The sequence below is a fragment of the Rhamphochromis sp. 'chilingali' genome, assembly GCF_963969265.1.
Source record: "Rhamphochromis sp. 'chilingali' genome assembly, chromosome: 21".
NCBI lineage: Eukaryota > Metazoa > Chordata > Actinopteri > Cichliformes > Cichlidae > Rhamphochromis > Rhamphochromis sp. 'chilingali'.
The window spans coordinates 12,519,349-12,540,015 of NC_137949.1; the positions used below are offsets into that span (position 1 = coordinate 12,519,349).

The following is a 20,667-nucleotide window of genomic DNA, read 5'->3' on the forward strand; positions in this document are numbered from 1 at the left end:
CAACTGGCTATAAAATTTGACAGTTTAATGGTTTGTTTTTACTTCCTTAATAGTACGCCAGGCAGATATGCCATTTGTCTTCTTACGGTATGTCAGAATGAAGGCTATAAAAACAAACAAAAATACAGTTCAAATTTTTTGACCTCTTGCTTTGTAAGTTGCACATTTTCTAAAGAGGACCTGTGGGCCGGGTTGGGTGCCTTTGACGGCCGCTTCTGGCCCCCTAACCATATTTTTGAACCCCCTTATGAGCAGCCGGCGATCGGAGGATCACGTCAGTCGTCGCAGAAGACGCGGGGGGACAGTAGAAACTGTAGGCCGGGTCTTAGAGGGCGTTATTAACAGGAATAACACTAGCACCGCCCGTCCGGGCTGCCAGCGCCGCCGCGGCTGCTGTTACTACCTCACCCACTCGCGTGACTCCACAAGCGGGCGTCACGCACCTTATCCGGTTAATTTACATACTAACACCGCCCAGGGGGACGAACATGGTAATTTACCGTCGGCTGAGAGCTAGTCGTACGAAGGAGGGGAGAGAAGAACAGCTGAAACAAAGTTTGAACGACAGAGGTTTGTTTTAAACCGAGCGGAGTGTTTCGACACGCACACACAGGCGCTCGTCGGGCTCTTTGCCCCACTTTTGGATTACGATATGGACGCTTTGAAATCCGCCGGAAGGGCAATTATACGGAGCCCCAGCATCGCCAAACAGTCCTGGGGTGCGGGCAGACATAAAAGTAAGTATTCGCCGTCTCATTGCACTCATGTGTTATCCAGTAGCTGGTGCTAATTTGGCTACACCAAAGCTAACTTGGCTAAGAAGAGCTAGCCTCCACAAGTAGCTAACTGTAAAACCGGTGGTCTCCGAGCGTTACCTAGCTACAGTTGTCGTAGTGGCGTGAACACCTAGCAACCCGAATAGTTTCACATCAGGAAACGTTTAGTGAGGGGATTGAACTAACTTGACACTGAAACTGACAGCAGCGCCCCGCAGCTCGTAAACTGACTCCCTGTGAGGCTCGGAATAACAAGTTCAGCCTCCACGCCGGCTCCCTGCCCACTCCGCTGAGTTTATTTTGGAACAGGGGCGCAAACAAAACGTGTCAGAAGTTTGAGGAGTGCTGCTGTTTTTCCTGCCACGTCGCTCAGACGCGCTCGGAAACGTGCAGGAGAGGATCGGTGGGAGCTAAAACACTGTAATCTGGACTTTAAGGAGGCAGGAGCAGGCACGGAGAGATGAGCGGTCTCCTTCCTGGCAAGCCTTTACAAGCCCTACAACTCACTCTGTTGCTAGGCGATGCACACTGGGAAACACAAAAATGAGGAGGCTGTGTTAAAGGGGGGATTCTTCAAACACCATGGAGGTGTCTTTAGGATGCACTATGATGACGATGCTCTTCAATCGTTGCATGCATGCTCAGCTGCCTTGCACAAAGAGTGGGGGGTTACCCCCTGCTCCCCATGCCTCTCTGGCTTTTTTTTAATTTTGTTTCACAGACAATGGAGCTGTTGGCTTGACCGTGCTTACACGTGCCAGACCAATCGATGCTTTGTTTTGGGAGTGATGCACAATCAGCAGGGTCCTTCCACATGCGATCGGGCAGCAGCTACGCAGACCCCTCCATGAGTAATCGATCAGCTCAGCTGATAATGGAGTTTCCCCTCCATGTGGAATCTGTGGCAGAGGTCACACCTCTAAGTCTTTTTCAGAGGTTTTGAGTTTTATCTGGATGTTTTTAAAAATGAGAAAAGTTGGCAGAACTCCTGAGGAGCCTTTTTTAATGCTTTAAGATTGTAACGGTCTTTCAGAGGTGTAGAAATGATAATCAAATGATCACACCATGAAATGCATTTTAAATGCATTATATTTGTAGACATGACAGAATAAAGTAATCCTGAAACCAAGAAATTTGCTAGAAATCATTGATTACTTTCACTGTGGTGAAAAATACACAAAATGCTGGATGTACAGCTACATCTTACATATATATGCTAAAATTCTGGTCCGCATCAGTAAACTACTCACTATTGTGAGACTTGGCCTGTGGTTCGACAGACTCCAGCTCCACCGTCTGGAACGACAGCTGGAGATAGTAGTCCTTGCTCTTCTTTGAAGATCTGTTGTGAGCTGCAAGGTCTCTCTAACCAGAACCTGGAGCAGGTGGAGTGCTGGTTCAGGTGCCCCTAAACTGAGCAAATGAAGCCTTACAGGTAAAAACTATTCTTTAAGCTGGTGGAGTCTGAGTCGATCCACAGGTTGAGACATTAGCTCTGTTATCTATTATCGCATTTACGGTATGATTTGTTCATGTATTTAAGAAAGCTACATCATTTATTGAATTCTGGGAAGTTAGCTAGTTCTTGTTAGGAGGGATTGTGAACTTTCAAGTCTCATCTCACCACGTGGGATAGGCAGCAGCTTAAGTAAGTTCTAAGACTTTTTTTTGCCTACATCATGATACTGGGCACATCCTTTAGGCGTGATCACTTCTGTCTTAAAATGAATTTTGGATATAATTATATTTGAGCACCTATCAGTGTACCTTGCTTTTAGTATAATGCTGCATAATCCTGTCTTTCCTGTGGGACCAGGAGCTGAGTTTATGGCACCAGCTAAGCATCTCGCATTAAATACTGTAATTACTGATATTTAAATATAATCATTATTTATCACTCTTGTCTCTGTGAGTGATTACCCACTCTCAGCAAGCTCTGCACTCTCCTATGTTGCTACCACACTGATGGTCATTAACCTAGCCCCTCGCTTTACAGCTTTACTGTTCTAACATGACAGTAAATAAACCCCACAACTGTAAACATAATGAAACAAACAGAAAATATAATTGATATAAAGTGGGCTTAATATATTAGCCAGTGTCCATACGAAGATACTCTAACTCTGGATGCAACAATATCAGCAGATGCATGTAATATGAATGGGTACTGTGAAATGATACTTAATTAATCTACAAAATAGGAGTGAATTAAAAAAATAATTTAAATCAAAAAGGAATAAACTCACAAACTCAAAATATGTTAGCAGAATTTCTAGTTTGTGTGTTTGTGTTAAGTGACAGACATCTCTGTTTTTGTTTGCTTGAATCTGCCCCATACACCGAACAATTAGAGTAATGTTTGTGAACACAGTCGCTGGAGTGCTTATTGCTTCTAACAGCCAAGGAGGAGGACTACAACCTATATCTGGAATCCAGTAAAATTATTTTTGAAACCTACCACTCGATATTTTTTAGCTGGATGGCGATATAAGATATATATCTCGATATTTTTTTTAAGCCATAAAGTAAGAACAAAAAGAGAGTTCTTAGTTAAAGCTGTGTCCCAGATGTCACACAGGCACTTTTATTAACACAGATGCACATAAAAAATTACTCAAAAATAAATTATGAGCATTCATTAAATAATAATGCTCCATAAATAAAAGAAAACAATGTTGTTTTTGTGCATAACATAGAGCTCACAATTGTGCAGTCAAAATGTAAACTAAAAGACGCTGAACATAGTAACAAAGACAGACAGATGTCACAGCAGCTCTATTCCCAAGTTTTACTGCGTGACTGACAGCCTGGAGTTTGAAATCCGCTTCATAACCACGTCCCTTAACAGGTGCCATTTATGGTCCTTATACACACACAATACGGTAATATTACGTTGAAGCACAGTACGTATCACTCCGCGAGGCTCCTCAGTAGCCGTAATGCGCCGACAATCTATCAAGCGGTGCAGCTCCGTAGCTGACCAAAGTCGTACTCCAACATTTTTGACAGATTGCTGAGCGCCGTGTACCACATAAAAGCGGTTCGCGGCCATCAAGCACAACCAGAATTCATACATAAGGCGCGCTGTCAACTTTTGAGAGAATGAAAGGATTTTAGGCTGTGCAGCCCCTCCGGGCTGCATAGCGTTAGCGCGGTTAGCTCGTTAACACATTGACGCCGTCCAGCCCCACGCACGGGGCGATGCGCAGTAACTCGTTAACAGAGATTTGCTGTGTCCATCTTGTTGCTGCCTGCAGGTGAAGCGATGGGGGAGGAGGGGGAGTTGTGTTCTGTGAAGGAGAGAGGCGAGGCGGAGTAACGTTGCGTAGAGACAAAAGTGGATGAAAAAGAGGCAAACTTGCGGCTCCACAACTATAATTATAACGTAACATAGACTATATCGATATAAAGGATATTGTCACATCTTATATCTCGTATAAAGATATATCGATACGTTTTAAAAACTCGATATATCGCCCAGCCCTACCTACCACAACACTTTCTTATTCTTTCCTATCTGTGCATGGCAAACTGTGAGCTTGCTCTTCTTTACTGATGTTAGATGGTGTTAGAAGATCAACCTGATGTTCACAGCCACCACCCAGTTTGAAGTGAATATATGACCAAAGCAGAATTGTTTAATTTATCTTGCCCAACATGTATTTCTGTCAATTCACATCAAGTTTTGTTGCTTTAATGTGTCCCATACACTAGACCAGGGGTGCTCACACTTTTTCCGCATGTGAGCTACTTATAAAATGACCAAGTCAAAATGATCTACCCACTACAAAAATCCAAAACATATACTTATTTATAAATATATTGAGGATTCTTTATATCTACAATGTATATACATGCATAACCGCAATATCCAATATTTCACAACACAATTAACTATGTAAATTTTTTGTCATTACCTGAGTTTACTCTGATGACTTGCACTGAATTGAATCAGCCAGGGATGCATAGTCCGGACAGTAGCTGCTGACGGCCAGGTTTAAGAGAAAAAACCGAGAGCTAAAAATTGGAGTTAACTCGCTGACTAGCTTGTCAGTTTTACTACACTTCGCGCCGCTGTTTGCGCATGCGCAGCGACCTAAGCGTCAGAAAAAATCTGCTGTCATCTGACTGGCTTCCCTGTATCAATCAAGTGACGGGATGGATGATAGGCTGGCATCTATTTTTTTTTAATGCCATGCGATCTACCAATACTACCTTTGCGATCGACTGGTCGATCGCGATCGACGTATTGAGCACCCCTGCACTAGACGGTTACTTTTTATTAACATCTGAGCACTGACCTGAAGTTATTAATCATTTCGGAGCGTTCAAACTGTACACTGTTCTTGGATACACAAACACCAGAAGCTGCATCCAGATAAGTCTCAAGATCTCACTTTCTGTCACGTTGATGTACCCCGTATACTGTACAGCTATCGGTAATATCTGAACAGCACCATTGATTTGGATCTTTAATCACTACAAGAGACTCGGTCATGGAGGGCTGTTACTGCGCTGTTTTCAACCACACAAACACTGGAAACCAAATTAGACATCCACCAAACTCAAAATCTAAACACAATATGTACCAAAATAATAACACTGCTAACTTAAGATTTTGAAGGTAAGAGTTCAAACCACAGGTCTTTGTTCTTACTAATGCATATGTTACATTTTTAGAAACAAGTACGCAAATCTTTACTCATTAGTGTGGTTAAAAAACCTCTGAACATAAGTAAGTATACTTTAAACTTTGTATTAAGTTGAAGGCATTTCTCACACAGTGTAGTCAGCCTTTTTAGAGCAGCTGTTTATATTGTTTGATTCTTTTACCTACATTACTAATTTATTTGGGGTTCCTGTTTTTGTGTATGATCAAACAATGCGTCACCTTCCCCTTTTTTTCCCAATCTGTTAATATAATCTTACACTTGGCTGTTTTGGTGCTGTGAGTAAAAAGCAACTTGTCATCCTGTGGTGTTGATAGCTTCTCTAAAGTGTACCCTGCTTTTAAACATGACATTCATGCAGGGTAAGAATTAAAAGTTCACTTAACCTCGTGCCCTCTGGCTTGGATTGTATTGCCTTAAAGGCACAACATTTCAGTCTGTATATGCAATTAGGGTAAAGTTTTGCCTTTTTACAGTCTTGTTCCTCCCGTGTGTGGGCTTGGCCTTGTCAGAGCAGCCTATTCACAGCATTGGCATGCATCAACACTGAATTCCTCTTCTCCTACTGTCAGTGGTAGATCATAACAGGTGCTGTTATTGTTTTCATTAAGCTCCTGTGTCTTTGAATGCTTGCTGTTCGTCAGCCTTTTAGAATAGCCTGACGTCAGTGCTTGCTTCGTTCCCTTTGCTCTCCTTTTTGCATTCGTTTCCTGCATATCTTTAAAGAGCATGCTTTCTTTCTTGGCTTTCCTGCGCTGCCCTCTCATTACATCGACATAGTTTGGATTTTTTTTCTGGTAGGTGGTAGAGTGGTATGTAACATTAGACCTCTTTTTAGGTCATGAAAGCAACGTGTTTGTGTGCATGTGTGAGTGAGACAGGAAATCCCCACCTATATGACTAAAACATTTTCTTCTCATGGTCAAGAGGCTGTCTCCTCTGAGGTTATTGGTACTGACACTGCTAGATTACCGAATGTCTGAGTTGACCAGACTTGTGTGTGTGAGAGTGTGGACTACGTTTCATTTAAGACCTTTATGTGGAAACCAAAGTTGATGTTGATCAAAGTTATCATGATGTGTATTTCTACACCTTTTTCAGATAGTACTGCATGTTAAACTGTTATTATCGTGGATTAATGTCAGCTGCCTTGTTGGTTTGAGGAAGCCACCCGTCTCATGATTCAGTTGCTTGTAGATTCACATAAAGCAGGAACAACTTGAAGTATTTGCTTTCTGTTGGAGTTTATCAGTCTCTCACATCAACTTCATTGTGACTGATGATTGCATTGAATGTTTTTCTCTACACTTACAAGTAGTTATGGCAACCAAATGGGCAACCTTGAAACTTTTGACTGTATATCTCTCCTGGTGAGAGGCAGCCTTTCTCCAAAGAAGCGCGGTCTGACTTGAACTGACTGCAATCCCTCTGAGTTGGATCAGTGAAGGTTTGCATGTAACTGTGGAGGAATTTGTTTATTTTTCCAGATCTCTGAGGTTCTGTCTGGACTGTGAATACAGAATTTATAAAATAATATGAATTTTTTGTTTACGCAGATGGTTACAGGCTAGTTAATCGTTGTGTTATTGCAAGCAGATTGCATGCAATTGTCTGCTTGACCACATTTAATCACAGACTGATACGAGACTGTTTTGTTGCCAATTTATTGCCAACTTTATGCATCAAAATAGCATTGAAGACAGCACCTGACATGCCTTTCTTTAAAACAACCATTTCAAAGGCAATGTGATCAGAAGTTTATTCCACATGTCACAATAATCCTGGTTGCAACAGGGTCTCTAACCAGTTTTTTCCCTTGTGTGAGTGTAGCCAGGTTTAGGTCTGGACTTTACTGGTGTAATTGCGACATGCTGTCAGAGATTTTCAAGTTATTGCCGCAAATGCAATACAAGATACTGACTCATTAATCAGTGTCCAAAAGTAGTTTTAAACATATTTTAGTGATCAATATATAATTGTCTGTATAGGGTGTGGTGAGTAAAGACATGACCTCAGACACCACCCATGTTTATGTAAGAGGGTGGTGTGCCAAGTTATCAGCCAAACCCGGCGAGCTGTTTCCATAAACTGTAAAAGTACCATCATCCCTGCTCCAGCCCTGGTCACCCGGTGCAAAGTCATCCAAAAGTATCTGCCAGGCTGTAATAGAGATCACATCCTGCTGGCTTCCTTTATGGAGTGTAAAATCCTTACTGATTTACTGTGATCTGTATCTATAAGCTGCTTCTGTGTTTGGTCATGTGTGAGCATGTGCTGGTAGGGCTGCACAACTATGCTTCGTCACTGTTTCTCCCAGAGAACGATATTAAAAATAGATGCTGTCAGGGCAATAGATGAAAATGAATTATTGGACTTAAACATGGTATTCAGTGTTGGTGAAACTGGCTGCTTTGAGTTTGTGATCAGAAAAGTAGAACTTTTTCTATGTGGCGTTATTTTGGACTAACCACTGTTAGTTCTCCAAAGTGCATCTTTTAATGAAAGCATAAGTCTATTTATGGCAAAAAAGCTAGAAAATGAAGTCTTGAGTCACTAACTCTGTCTTTTGTTTCACGTTCTATTTTAAATAATAGGATGTAACACATTTACACCTGCTTTTAACAGTGCAGGGTGCTTCCAGTTTACTCTGTCATTCCGAGACACCAGTAAGGACGTCTGGGTCTAAACAGCATGACTTCGAGGAAAGAAATAGTTCATGTAATCTCCTTTAGCCATATGTCTAGACATATGGTCAGTGTTGCTTTGGTTCATTGTTAGTAGGCCGTGTTGGTGCCTAATAAACACCACTTGAGGCAAGAAGAGAGCCTAAAATACCAATTAAGTGTATTTGGATAGCCTTCTCTTTGTTAGCAGTTAGTGCTCCAGTCCACAGTTACAGCTCCTTCTGTTTAATCTGTCGAGCAATGGTGTCAGTAATACTTAAATAGCTACACAAGTCCTCAAGCATTACTGTGCACCTACACTAGAGACAGTCCTCCTTTCTGTAACTTGACTGAGTGTATCTGTAATGATTTATGGATCTCTTTTGAGTGTTCAGCCAGGAGGAAGGAATCAAACACCCTGCCTTTCCCCACCCCCTCCATCCCTGTTCAGCATCAGCACAATCCTCACATTTCACGCTTCCTCTTTACCATTAACTCATTCTATATATGAAGTCTGTGGGACTGGAAAGAGGATTATTTATGAATGTGAAGCTATTTTCACACAACACTGCAGCCCTGAACTTTTCTTGGCTTTACCCGTCAGAGCTGTCCTGGAGGAAACACTGGGCAGCGAATAATTACATTCTTCCAACGTGTTTTTAAATGACTTGTTTTGTCCACCCAGCAGTCCAAAATCTAGAGTCACTGTACTGTCCTGTGGCCCTTAGCCTCGTGTCCATTTTGGCTGCTGAACCTGAATTTTTCTACTGGTTAACAATCCAAGGCTTATACAGGAAATTACTTCACCTGCTTTGCATCTGTATGAACTTGTTTCCTCCCAAGATGTCTGTCTCGTTTCTCCTGGGAGGCTCATGTCTTTCAGATTAGTTATCATTTGCTTTGGTTTGACTGTTGCTTTAGTTTAAGGCACATGTGGGTTCGGGTTGGTGCAGGTTCTGTTTGGTTTATATCTCTGACCTTTTTATTAAATCTAAACCTTTTGGAAAACTGTTGCTGTGCTGAAAATGCCTCAGGATTCCTCAATCCTGCTTGGATCTGCGTGTCTGTGCTGGTGCCAGAAGTTGAAAGACATCTGCAAAGAAACACCCAAACGCACTGGAGTCGTGTGCAGAGAGTACACTAGTAGAGGGGTTGACCTGCATACTGCATAAATTTCAGGGTCATGCTGTAGATCTGTGGTCCCGGGTGTGAAATGCTGATGTGTTAAACAAGACAAACATCGATCTGCACTTTAGGCAGACTTTACTCGATTATCTTATTCTGTTGTTTTGCTGTGGATGAGCCATCCATCCCACACCTAGATTTTTCAAAACAATTACAGCACATTGTTGTTGGATATAAAACCTCCAACCTGTTCTTTTGAGTGAGGGCTACTGGAAAAAGCTGCCTGCGTTTTGGTGCTATGAGCCCTAAGCAAGAAAAAAGAAACTGGAACTCTATGCAAAGGAGTAGAGTGCAATCAATCTAACCAACTGCTGAAACTGTCGGCTGTGGAGTTTCTGTTCTTTACAGATAAGCGTCCAAACCACAACACCAAGGAAGACAAAACAGACTCGATAGAAGCACAGTAAAAATAAGGTAATCATGGTTTTTGAATCTTGAGATGCTGGCGTCCTTTTAAACACAGCTCCAGTTTGCTTCAAAGTTCAGTTATGAATAAATGATTGCACATTCCAGTATCACACCTTTAATGATCTTTAGCGTATGAGAGCATTTTCTAAACGCAGTGGTTATATCTTTTAATTTAGATATGTTTATTTGAATCAGTCCATTTTAACATAGGGCTGTTTTCATACCTGCTCGGGCTCATTTGTGCACAAATGAGATAAAAATGAATCCTTGTGAGGAGAAAACTTCCATTTATGAGGAAGCCAAGAATCCACTCCACAAAATTGTTCTAAAGACCTGCTGGTTGAAATATGAGGCTGAACTCGTATAAGAAAAATCAAGTAACATTAGCCTAGTGTATGTGTAGTGTATGTAGGGGTCAGGCACACTCTGTTTGCCTTCAAATTTCTCACCAGTTTTTCAAGGATTTTTATCATGCCTGATGTAAGAGCAAACCTGTCTTTAATAATTTAGAGATTTGGTGGTATATTTATCTGCATAGACTACAAGGTGCACCGTGCATCCCTCGATTTTGTGGAGACTGCATCGCTTTCAGTGAGAGTGATTTGAGCTGCGTTGGAGTGCAGCCGCTCCTGTTAGCCGTGACTCCGCGCAGAGCGCTTTAAGGATCACTTTCATAACCCAGATTCCCGCTGAGAGTACATTCTGGCCTCAGCTGGTCATCCGCTGTAATCCCTGACTGGCATGACCTTTCATTTCTCCTCTCATCTCCTCACTTTCCTTCATTGAGTGGATTTGGCCAATACTGAGTGACATGTGTCTCAATGTTAAGGCATCAATTATAAGACTCTTATTTTCTACAAATCCTTCCCTTCACACTGAACGTTGTTTCAGACGGGCCTAAAAATTAAACGCTGATGGCTGCACGCTCATGCAACACGTGCACCGTCTGATATTGATTATGATTATTATGATTAACCCACAGGTTTGGAGGATGAAAGTAGAGAAGCATCTTGAAGCTCAGGGACAGACAGACGAGGTCACATGCTGATGGGCTAAAATTTAGATCTCGTTTCGTATCGATTGCTCCCTTAGTGAACTGGTCTGTTTATGCCTCTGTGGTCATTTGTGCTTAATGGTTTTATTTGTGGATGTCACATAGAGTCTTTGACCTGGGTTTTCAGTCATTTCTTAAACAGTTTCCACTGAAGCTGGAGCTCAAAGGAAGACGGGACAATAGTAGCGTATCAGTTTTTGTACGCAGCCGAGACAGACAATGATAATTGTCCCATGTGGTCTAACACAGTTTTTTCCCTTTGACTAACACTCAGTCTTTCTTTTCTTAACAATGCTCCCTCTCAGCCTTTTCCCATAATGCCCAGGGCCCTGTTTCAGGAAGCCGGTTTAGTGGAAAAACTGAGTAAGTATACCCTGAGTTAACGAAAACTCTGGGTTTTCGGTTTCACAAAGCGAGTTCAGCTGCAGCCTGAGTGAGTCACTATGACGACACACTCCGTGAAGCTAACCTGCCCCCTAGCAGGTTTACTACAACTAACCCTGACTGTCTCCGCCCCTTTGTCGGAAACCTGACAGTAGGAAGTGTCGGACATGGCGTGCCACTTCCTTGAAGAGCCAGTAGATCGTGAAGCCCAAATTCTCCGCAGAGCTCTCCGCCGGGAGAGAGTGATCAGAGCGCGTTTGGACATTTTATCATTTCCTGATGATTTTCTGTGCGAACGTTACCGTTTCTCAGCACAATCTATAATTTATTTGGATAACATCCTCAGGCCATATATTACGCATGTGACACATCGCGGACATGCTCTCAGTTCATTGCATATTATTTGTATTGCACTTCGGTTTTTTGCAAACGGGAGCTTTCTGTATAATATTGGTGACGCTGAGCACGTTTCCAAGGCTACCGTCTGTCGGGCAGTCAGGAATGTTACAGTTGCACTGAAACGTCTCCTGTACTCGTCTGTGGTGTTCCCCGGTCATAGACCCACAAGATTTATCAAAGAGGGATGCCACAAAATTGCAGGTATCAGGATGAACAAAACTTAATTTATGATGTGGTGATACTTGGACTACTACTTAAATTGCACATTTATTTTCAGGGTTCCCAGGCGTGATTGGCTATACAGATGGCACTCACATTCCAATCATTGCTCCTTCAGTAAATGAAGGAGACTATGTGAACAGGAAGTCTTTCCACAGCATTAATGTACAGGTACATAGTTCCCTGTAGCATGTCAAACTAACAAATTATTTCATTATAGTAATGGATGCTAATTTGTGTTCTCTGCACTGTGAAGATCATATATGATGCTGCCAACATTATCACAAATGTGGAAGCCAAGTGGCCAGGCTCTGTCCATGACTCACAAATATTCCGTGAATGTACACTGAGCACAAAATTTGGACATGGTGAGTTGAGAATACTTTAAAATATATAAAGACCAATTGCTTCAGGGACATTTGAACTGAAGTGTACCCTTCTGTCTTAGGAGAGTTCACTGGCTACTTGCTTGGTGATAGGGGGTATCCATGTTTACCCTATTTGCTTACCCCTTACCCTGACCCTGAACCGGGCCCACAGCAGCGATATAATCTGGCTAATTGCAGGACAAGAGCCAGAATTGAAATGACTATCGGAATGCTTAAGGCCCGGTTCCAGTGCCTGCAAAGACTCAGGGTCACCCCAGAAAGGGCATGTGACATTATTGTGGCATGTGTGATTCTTCACAACATTGCCACAATTAGAGGAGAACACTGTCCTTCTGAACCAAACATCAGCAGTGATCCAAACCATGAACATCCTGACCCTCCCACGGACATACAAGATGGAAGAGCAGTCAGAGACACCATATGTCACAATCATTTCTTTTGACCCATCACCTCAACATGTTGAAAGAAGAATAAACAGATTTTTTGTTCAACTGGCTTTATTGGTCGCCTGTATTTCCTGTACACAAAGTATTAAAAGATGTAAACCTCATAAAGTGTCTCTGTTGCTTCCTCCTCTGTAACAGCTGTCAATGTTTCTTCATTATTTTCCTGTAGTAAAGAAATAAACAACATTGCTGTTCTACTGTAAACTCATATAATCTGTGGAGTATTACTCACAACTGCATGTTGGTCTGGCTCAACAGGAGGCTGCACCAGATGCAGTACACCATCACCATCAACTGATAGAATATGAGGTTTATACAGGTCACTTATAACTTACAAGGGACCAAATGGCAATTAACAAACATACCAAGCACCTTACACTTCATTGTCATTTTGCTCTCAAAGACAACCAAGGCTGAGGGAAGGCAAAATCAGTCGGAAAATAACTTCACTACAAAATAATTCATTATGGTAAAGAGTTTATCAAATGAATGTGTCGCACTGCAAAGGTGACTGTGAAGAAAGGATGTATGCACATCATGTATTATTTTGAATTTACCCCTTATGTAGGCACTTGTGTCTTGCGGGGTTATTGCCTCAGAGGATGTCCCCGCAGAGATGCCTTCGGCCACAGGGCGCCCACTGTTTTGGCTGAGGGCCAACTGCTCAGCCTCTGTGAGTGGTGGTGGTGGAGGACCCCCACCTGTTTTTCGGGCCTCTGCTTTTTTTCTGTTGGCTATAACGGGCCACATTTGAGCATACAGAGTAAGCAAATATGTACTTGTAATGTGCTCAGATAATTTCAATAAGTGCTTACAGAAAGAAAATTAATGTAGCCTCTAACTGCAATTGATTTACATGGGACAAACAGACCAAGCACTATGGCTCATAATACAATTACACCTCACCTGTTTGGACTATATTTTTATATTTCATTTTTACTTGCTGCCAGGCACGTTTGGGGCCTGTTGGGTTGCACCTGCGCTCACATCACATCACAAAATAAAATGTATAAAATAACAAATAAAATAACATATGATAAAATAACGTGTTAAATGGGTGGAAATCCCTCGATCAATGTTTAAATTAACACTCACGCATTGACTCTGTCGGCTATGTTTTGCCATGCATGCTTTTGCAGCTGTGGCTGTGTTCCTTTTTTTCGCGGAATTTGCATGTTATCGGCATATGCTGCCATCAGAATTTCGGCCTCAAGCGCTGTGAAATACATTGACCGCGCCTTCTTTCCCTCCGTCTCCATGGTGACTCGCTTAATCTGTGCTCCGCTTATCAGGGCTTTATGTATCCTCGTCCGCGCGCTTCACTTGGGGTTAAAGCAACTCCGCGTTGACTGAACTAATTGTTATCAGCCTTTCTGAAACGGAATATTCCGAGTTGGACAGTTCGGGGTTACTCAACCGTGAGTGTCGTTTTTCACTCTGAGTTTTCCAAACCGGCTTCCTGAAACAGGGCCCAGCTCTGTGAGTGATGATTTTACTCTACACTTGGAATCAAAAGGCTGAAAAGAACATATTGGCTTAAATGTAGAACTTTCTTTTATTTTGGGCACACTTAGAAGTTGAATGTTTCTTTCTCAACAAGCTCTGGGCTTTTTGTCTCTGCTTATACCTTCAGGCATCTTTCCTTGCGTCAGTCAGCAGTTTCTAAATTAGCCCAGAAAGTCCTGATTGGAATCTAATAACGCTGGAATTGGGCTTTTTTTGAACACGTCTTGTTGCTGTGAGACTTAAAAAAAAAAAAAAAAAAGTCATCTCACAAGAGATATGGGTCACTTGAGGTCTCAAAGGATCCATGTTACACTATTTTCTCACAAGTTTAAGATTTTGTAATTGGAGCACAGGTATTAATGCATGAGATGGTGAGGCATTTTTTAATTTTTTACTGAAAGTAAAACGATGAATAATTCAAAGCGCTACAGAGGAAGCTGGTCCTGGCAATTATGCAGCTCTTGTTTCAGACAGTTTTAACATTGTAAACTGACACAGTCTTATGGCAGCGTTACTCCCCAATGACAGTGGTCTCCTGATGCAGCTTTGACTCAAACTGCTCAGGAACAGTTTGATGGTTAAGCTCGATTCTTGGAGGACCCACACCTCAACCTGGAGGACCCAAAGGATCAGAGATGGGATTGTGGGATCTGCTCTGTAGTCTTAAGTGCAACCTGTTAATATAGTGCTGTTCACCCACCACTTAAATAAAAAATGATGCCACCTGCGATTGATTCACTCATGGACAGTCCCCTGTCTAATTTAGTAAGGCGTGCCAATCAGCGTGTACCTGCACTTCCCATCTCTTTTTCCTGTTGGCTGGCTTGGAGGCCTGGGTTGTTCCTGTGGCGCTCTGTGACATTTATTCAGCTTGTTCCCCAGAGACGACCTGCAGTTGAATGTACTCTAACTCAAACCAGAGCCTGCAGTGATCTCACCGAAGCTGCAGAACAGAACAAGTACTACTGCAGAAATTGTGGATTTGTAGTTTATCTGGGAGATGAGAAACTGGATGTTATTTTTCTTTTTTGGTATAAAATATTTGGCAAATAAAATATGTCACTGTATTTGCATTTATTTAATAAGTCACTAGAGGCCGTGTGCTTTCATTGAGGACACCACAGTATATGTGCTTTGATTAATGGGTATTTTTATTATTCCTGCAGGTCTTAAAACTATAAACATGACTTTGTGTAAATGAGGCCCGTCGTGGTGACAGGCTGTAGTGTGCTTTTTAAAGTCAGTCCATGTGAAGTCTGCATGTGATGTTTTTATAAATTTTCATAATGCGTGTGAATAATGGGCTGTGAAGATTGAATCTGACTGTTAAACTGCTGTGTTTGGCCCTTTTTATTTAATTAGTTGTACAGTATCATGTTAATCGTGGTGGTTTAAATGCTCCCTGACATTTTGCAGGAGACATCTGTGCCAGTTTGTTTAGGTTGACAGCTGGCTTTGACTTCCCTCGCTGTCTGTAGAGCAGTGGTGTTTAACAGCACCTCTGTTAAACCATGATTGTCTGGAGGACCATATAAAAAGGCAGCCAGGCAGTGCAGCCTTTCCCAGTATCCCAGGGTGACGCACATCTCCAACCATAGCAAGACTGAAACCCTGTGGGTTGCCAGATTTTTATTTTTTTAATTTTTTCCTGTGCAGATTCCTCTGTATGACAATAAAATGTGTTTTTAAACCAGTTGAAACTGCAGAGAAGATTGAATTTCCCATTTTGCTCATGAGAAGATATGCAGGTGTGCCGGAGTGTGTCCAGCCAAGCCAAAACAATGAGTCATTCACAGTTTGAGTCCAGAGGTTACAGACGTGTGCACTGGGATCCTTTCCTCTCACACGGCACCATGCAGAGAGTTCTCAGTGCTGTGAAGCTCCTTTCTGAGCCTAACAAAGGAGCAAACTGTCAGTGCTGCAGGCTCGACCCGTGCACTCTGCTTTGGTGGTGACATCTTTATCTGTACTTGTGTCAAACCAAACTGTGTCACACTGGCTGCTAGTTGCCCTTCCCCACTTTCTGCAATCTGAAATAATGATTCATAGCAAACATGGGGGAATAAATACCTGTTGCATTTTGACACTACAACAGATTACTCACAGGCAAACAACTTGTTGGATGATGTCAATAACGGGAATTTAAAAGGATTTTCCCACATCCTGTTGGAACATTAACTCCCACCGGTGGAACTGATTGTGATCAGTCAGATCTCCTTCACACAAAGATGAAGGAGATCTGACTCAGTCACTCCAAAGTTACAGTAACTTTACCTGTATAGCATTTTGTAAAATCTAGAGTTGATACAAACACAGATTCAGGCATACATTCTTATATATAGTTTCATTCAGGCATTTAGTGTGACCCATATTCAAAAGGAAATGATTAAAGAAAAACCATTGATCCCAGGGCCAGAGAGGCTGACTACAGTAGTCTGTAAGCAGGAGCCATTTGTATGTACTTCCATTAAAATTGTAAAACACCTTCTAAATTTCACTGGAAGCCAGTGAAGGGAAACAAGCGTAGGGGTGATGTGGAATCACAGGCTACCTGGTTAGAGAGTGAGTTAGTAGTGTTTATTATCCCTTTGGAAATTCTCTGTATTCATTTCAGATAAATACAACCACAACAAAGATGACCTCAGAGACACAGTCGATGCTGTTGTTCCATAGCAACAGCAACATTGCTATCCTTTGCCCACCGCTCGTGACTCACAAAGCCAGGTCACATTGTTGTTGAGTTACCGCGTGAAGTTCTGTAAAAAATTCGACACAGTTATTTTAAATGGCATTGCAAGCATCACCTCGAGGGTGTGCGACCTGAGCTGGAATGTGGACACTTTGGATCGCAGAATTTAGTGGCCTTGCTGTGTCATCTGGAGCAGTTCGTGTGAAAAATAGCTCACAGTAATCTAGGAGAAGAAAATTACCTGTGTGTGTGTTCCAAGTTACAGGCTGATGGTAAAGGCTTGAATTCTGTTGTGTGTTGTGGGTTTTTTTTTTTTTTTTTTGTTTTTTTTTAGATAAAAGAAACCAGACTGGATGAGTTTACAGATGTAAGTTGAAATGTTTCCGAACAATAATACCGTCATTCTTAGCAGCTGATTTGACGTCGCAGGCGAGGGGGACCAATTTTGTGGCCGCCCTCCTTAATAAAGCTGTCGGGGCCAAACACAAATCATGCGACCCTCGGGCTGAAAAGACTGTTACTGTTATTTATCTTTTATTTGTTCTCAGCGCTTGTGCAATCATGTCTTGTATTTGGAGATGAGCTTTCATCCATTTTCAAGCAGAGAAACACTATTAATGTCAGCTGGAAGCAGAATAGATCGCAGTGACAAAATGACTCTGTTGACAGCATGACTCTGGTGGTGATTTGTGTTTTTTGTGCCTGTATGGCTGCACCTCTCTCCCTCTTTGGGAGCTCCACCGTATGAACTGAATTATTTAGTCTGCACTCGCGGCGCAGCGGAGTGGTCCTGCTGTTTCCACAGTGATTAAACTGTTGCATCTCCCTAATTGGCCATTACATTTGTCATACAAAGGCGGCACTTACGTGCGCCTGCTGCCTTCATTTGCAGATTTTTAACTTCTTTTAAAAATATTTTACAAATATTTCACTTCCCTTTTCTCTTTCATCGTCTTCAGTCTTTATTTGTCTTAAAATGTCTCGATGCCTCCATCTGTCCTTTGTCACCCTCTGTCCATCTGAAAATAGAGGCATGGCCAGAAAGAGCAGAGTGATACTCATCCTTTCTGACCTTCCTCTGTGTTGGCTTTGACCAAAAGACTCGGCACCATCACCACTGCTTTACCACTTCTGCACAGGCTCATCGACCAAATCCCTTTGATTATAATTCCCAAGACTTCTGTGCCGTCTTGCCTCTCCTAATCTCTTGTTGCATCAAAAGGACCCATCTCCCTCTGTAGTTTTAGCTTCATTAAAACTTCATGAAAACTTCTGGGTAATGATCGAATCTTAAAGTAGCGGCCAAGACCATCACGTTATGTTTTCTGCCTTTTACCACTAGAGGAGATGGACAGCTGCAGCTGGGCCTTGCTGCCATATCTCACTAATAGCATGTTTGGTTAACCCTTCAGACCTAATCTTAAAATTTAGGCGGAGACATAGTGTATAAATACACTATGAGTTCTAATTTAACCTGATGGGATAATGATTGTTGGGCAAGCAGCGGTTGGGTGGGGAGTGTGGACACCCAAGTTTGTGAATGTGATAACTCGGGAACAAGGCGATGTGGAAGTTTGAGATGGATACCATAGATGTATCTGTTAGTGTGTGTATGTTGATATTGTGATTCAGCATTGCACTCCTAACAGTTGTTCAGTTGTTATAGGTTAACCCTATTTTTTGTGTTTTCGCTCCTGCGGTGTTTTGTCAGTTTAAATGGATCTCCCTCCCCAGTGGGTTTGTTTATGCAGGTGTGAACACAGTAATTGCACTCAGGCGTGGACCAGATCAACCAGACTGAGACCAAACCCTTGATGCCAAGTGATTGCACATGATTTAACCTTCATCTGACCCAACTACCAGGTGCACTCTGCAAGTTTAAGCTAATCACCTTGCTCTAGCCACGTATCTATTGCTTTCTGGGATATGTCTACTCTGATATGAGTGCAGTATATGTGCACAGTACACAACATGTAGCAAATAGGTGTAAAAGTAAGTGGGGGCTCGCGGCTTTAGAACAGAGCGGCTTCTTCCTGTTTTTACTTTTGCTGCTGCTGTCCCCAGACAGTAAGAGGACCGGACGTCCTCTCATGGTTAATAGTGACACATTTTGGTTTGCTTGGAGTAAAACATGGAGGGAAAAAGCTGTATGTTTATGAATGAATTTGGACAAGGATTATCTGGAATGGGATTCTTGTTCCCGGGTAGAGGAGACTGGAGCAGGAACTGGCAGAAGGATTAGTGTAACGTCTCCAATTATTTTGAAGAGAGAGCTGAGTGTAAATGTGATGCTATTAATGTTCCTGGTTGATCTGATTTCCTTCCCCTCATGGCCATGAGCTGTGGGAAATGACCAAAAGAATAAGCATTACAGAGACAAGCAGCAAAGATGAGCTTCCTGTGAAACCATTAAGGAGGGGCTGAGAGTCGAGCCAATTCTTCTCCTCATCAGGTGCCTCGTGAGTGCCTTGTAGGTGAGGTGTTTTGGGCATGTCCACACTGGTGAGATTGGGAAAGCCTCAGGGTTTCACCAGAAGAGCTGGATGGTGCATTCTGGGAAAGAGATGTGTGGGCGTCTCTGCTTAGACTGCCAGTGCTGCAATCCGGACTGGGAATAAGCAGCAGAAGGTGGATGGATGGATAAATGGAAGATTATTCAACTTTTAGATATTAGACAAAGTAAAATAACAGAGGTGATGGAAAAGGTTGTAAGACGTGACAAAGACTCAGTCATGAATAATTCTTTCTGTGCTCCAGTTTTTGATATGCAGACTGGCTATAAAACTGAAATTCAGTGAAATAACCACAGATTTCAGGAGCTTGAAGTGTGAGCTGAACACAATCTGACATTGTCATACATTGCGAAATGCGTCAGAGATGCTCTTTGTGCAGAAATCTCATCACTTTAATGACCTGTTATCACAGTTGGTTACAGGAACATTTGATCCAGACATCACACACATTACGTTCTTCTCAGTTTACTGTGAGCTGTTGTGTTTTTTTTAGAGGTTTCTCACATCAGCAGTTGAGCGATGAAGCAGCAGTACATTTTTCCTGGTTCGCCTCTTCTTCTGCAGCTGGGAGTGTTGAAACTTGTCCGAGGCAGGAAGAGACTGAGGGGATGGCAGCAGGATTTGATTGGCAGAGTGAACTGTGTGATTATGGGCTGCATACGCCTCAGTGACTGATTGTCAGAGGCTCCTTTATTAAGGGTTATTACGAGTCTGTGATACTGTTGCTTTAACCTTTGTCATATCAAAATGTAAACATGTAAAGAAATGTGTGGATTCAACATGAACTGTGTGGGCGACTCTGTCAAACCTGTTTTATTTCCAAGGATAACTTTGTTTCAACTTTCAGTGCAGCAGGAAAACCGGGAAAAATGAGCTGTGTTTTTATGACAATCAATCAAAGAGTTCCTTGGTATGCATTTGGTGCATATGTCTGGTTTATGCCTATTGTAATGATTTAACTTCAGAGGAGGGACATTGAAATTAATGAATGAGTTAAAGTGTAACTATAAGTCACAATCTGATTTCCATTCCTGTGCTGAGATTTCAGTTTCCCAGTCTTTGTTCCTTATAATGTGAACGCTGCAGATGATGTAAACGTATGATAATGTACGTGATGTAAACGTCACACATGCCTAGACAACCACAGGCCACTGGAGACAGACTGCTTGGTGAGTGGTTGCTGGGTGAAATGTGTCGAAAAGAAGCTCTAAAAGTCTGCTTCGTTATTGCTTTGGTTGCAGGCAGATTGCACGAAAGACGCATACTGAAAATGGAGACTGTTCTCCGTAAAAGTAAAAGTCGTGTCTTACTGGTGCAACTTTTACTTTGAAGGCAAACGGTCTCTGCTGTCAGTATGCGTCACACT

The 20,667-nt window shown here is 42.2% G+C and overlaps 2 protein-coding genes across 3 annotated transcripts in view; both read left to right on the top strand.

Annotated features, from left to right (window-relative positions):
- The first annotated feature begins 307 nt into the window (after positions 1-307).
- ldlrap1b (low density lipoprotein receptor adaptor protein 1b) overlaps positions 308-20,667 on the top strand; it is a 52,201-nt gene continuing 31,841 nt past the window's right edge. Inside the window, exon 1 of one of the 2 annotated variants that reach the window (XM_080870205.1) lies at positions 308-737. In XM_080870205.1, the coding sequence (XP_080726331.1) occupies positions 653-737 (85 nt within the window). In that variant the 5' untranslated portion in view covers positions 308-652. The remainder of the gene's footprint in view (positions 738-20,667) is intronic. The other variant, XM_080870204.1, reaches the window with a different exon arrangement.
- LOC308389897 (putative nuclease HARBI1) lies at positions 11,308-12,589 on the top strand (the record flags this gene model as incomplete). Its single annotated transcript, XM_080871495.1, has 4 exons — positions 11,308-11,740; positions 11,817-11,929; positions 12,015-12,126; positions 12,207-12,589. 4 exons carry the CDS (start codon positions 11,308-11,310, stop codon positions 12,587-12,589), a joined length of 1,041 nt encoding a protein of 346 aa, XP_080727621.1.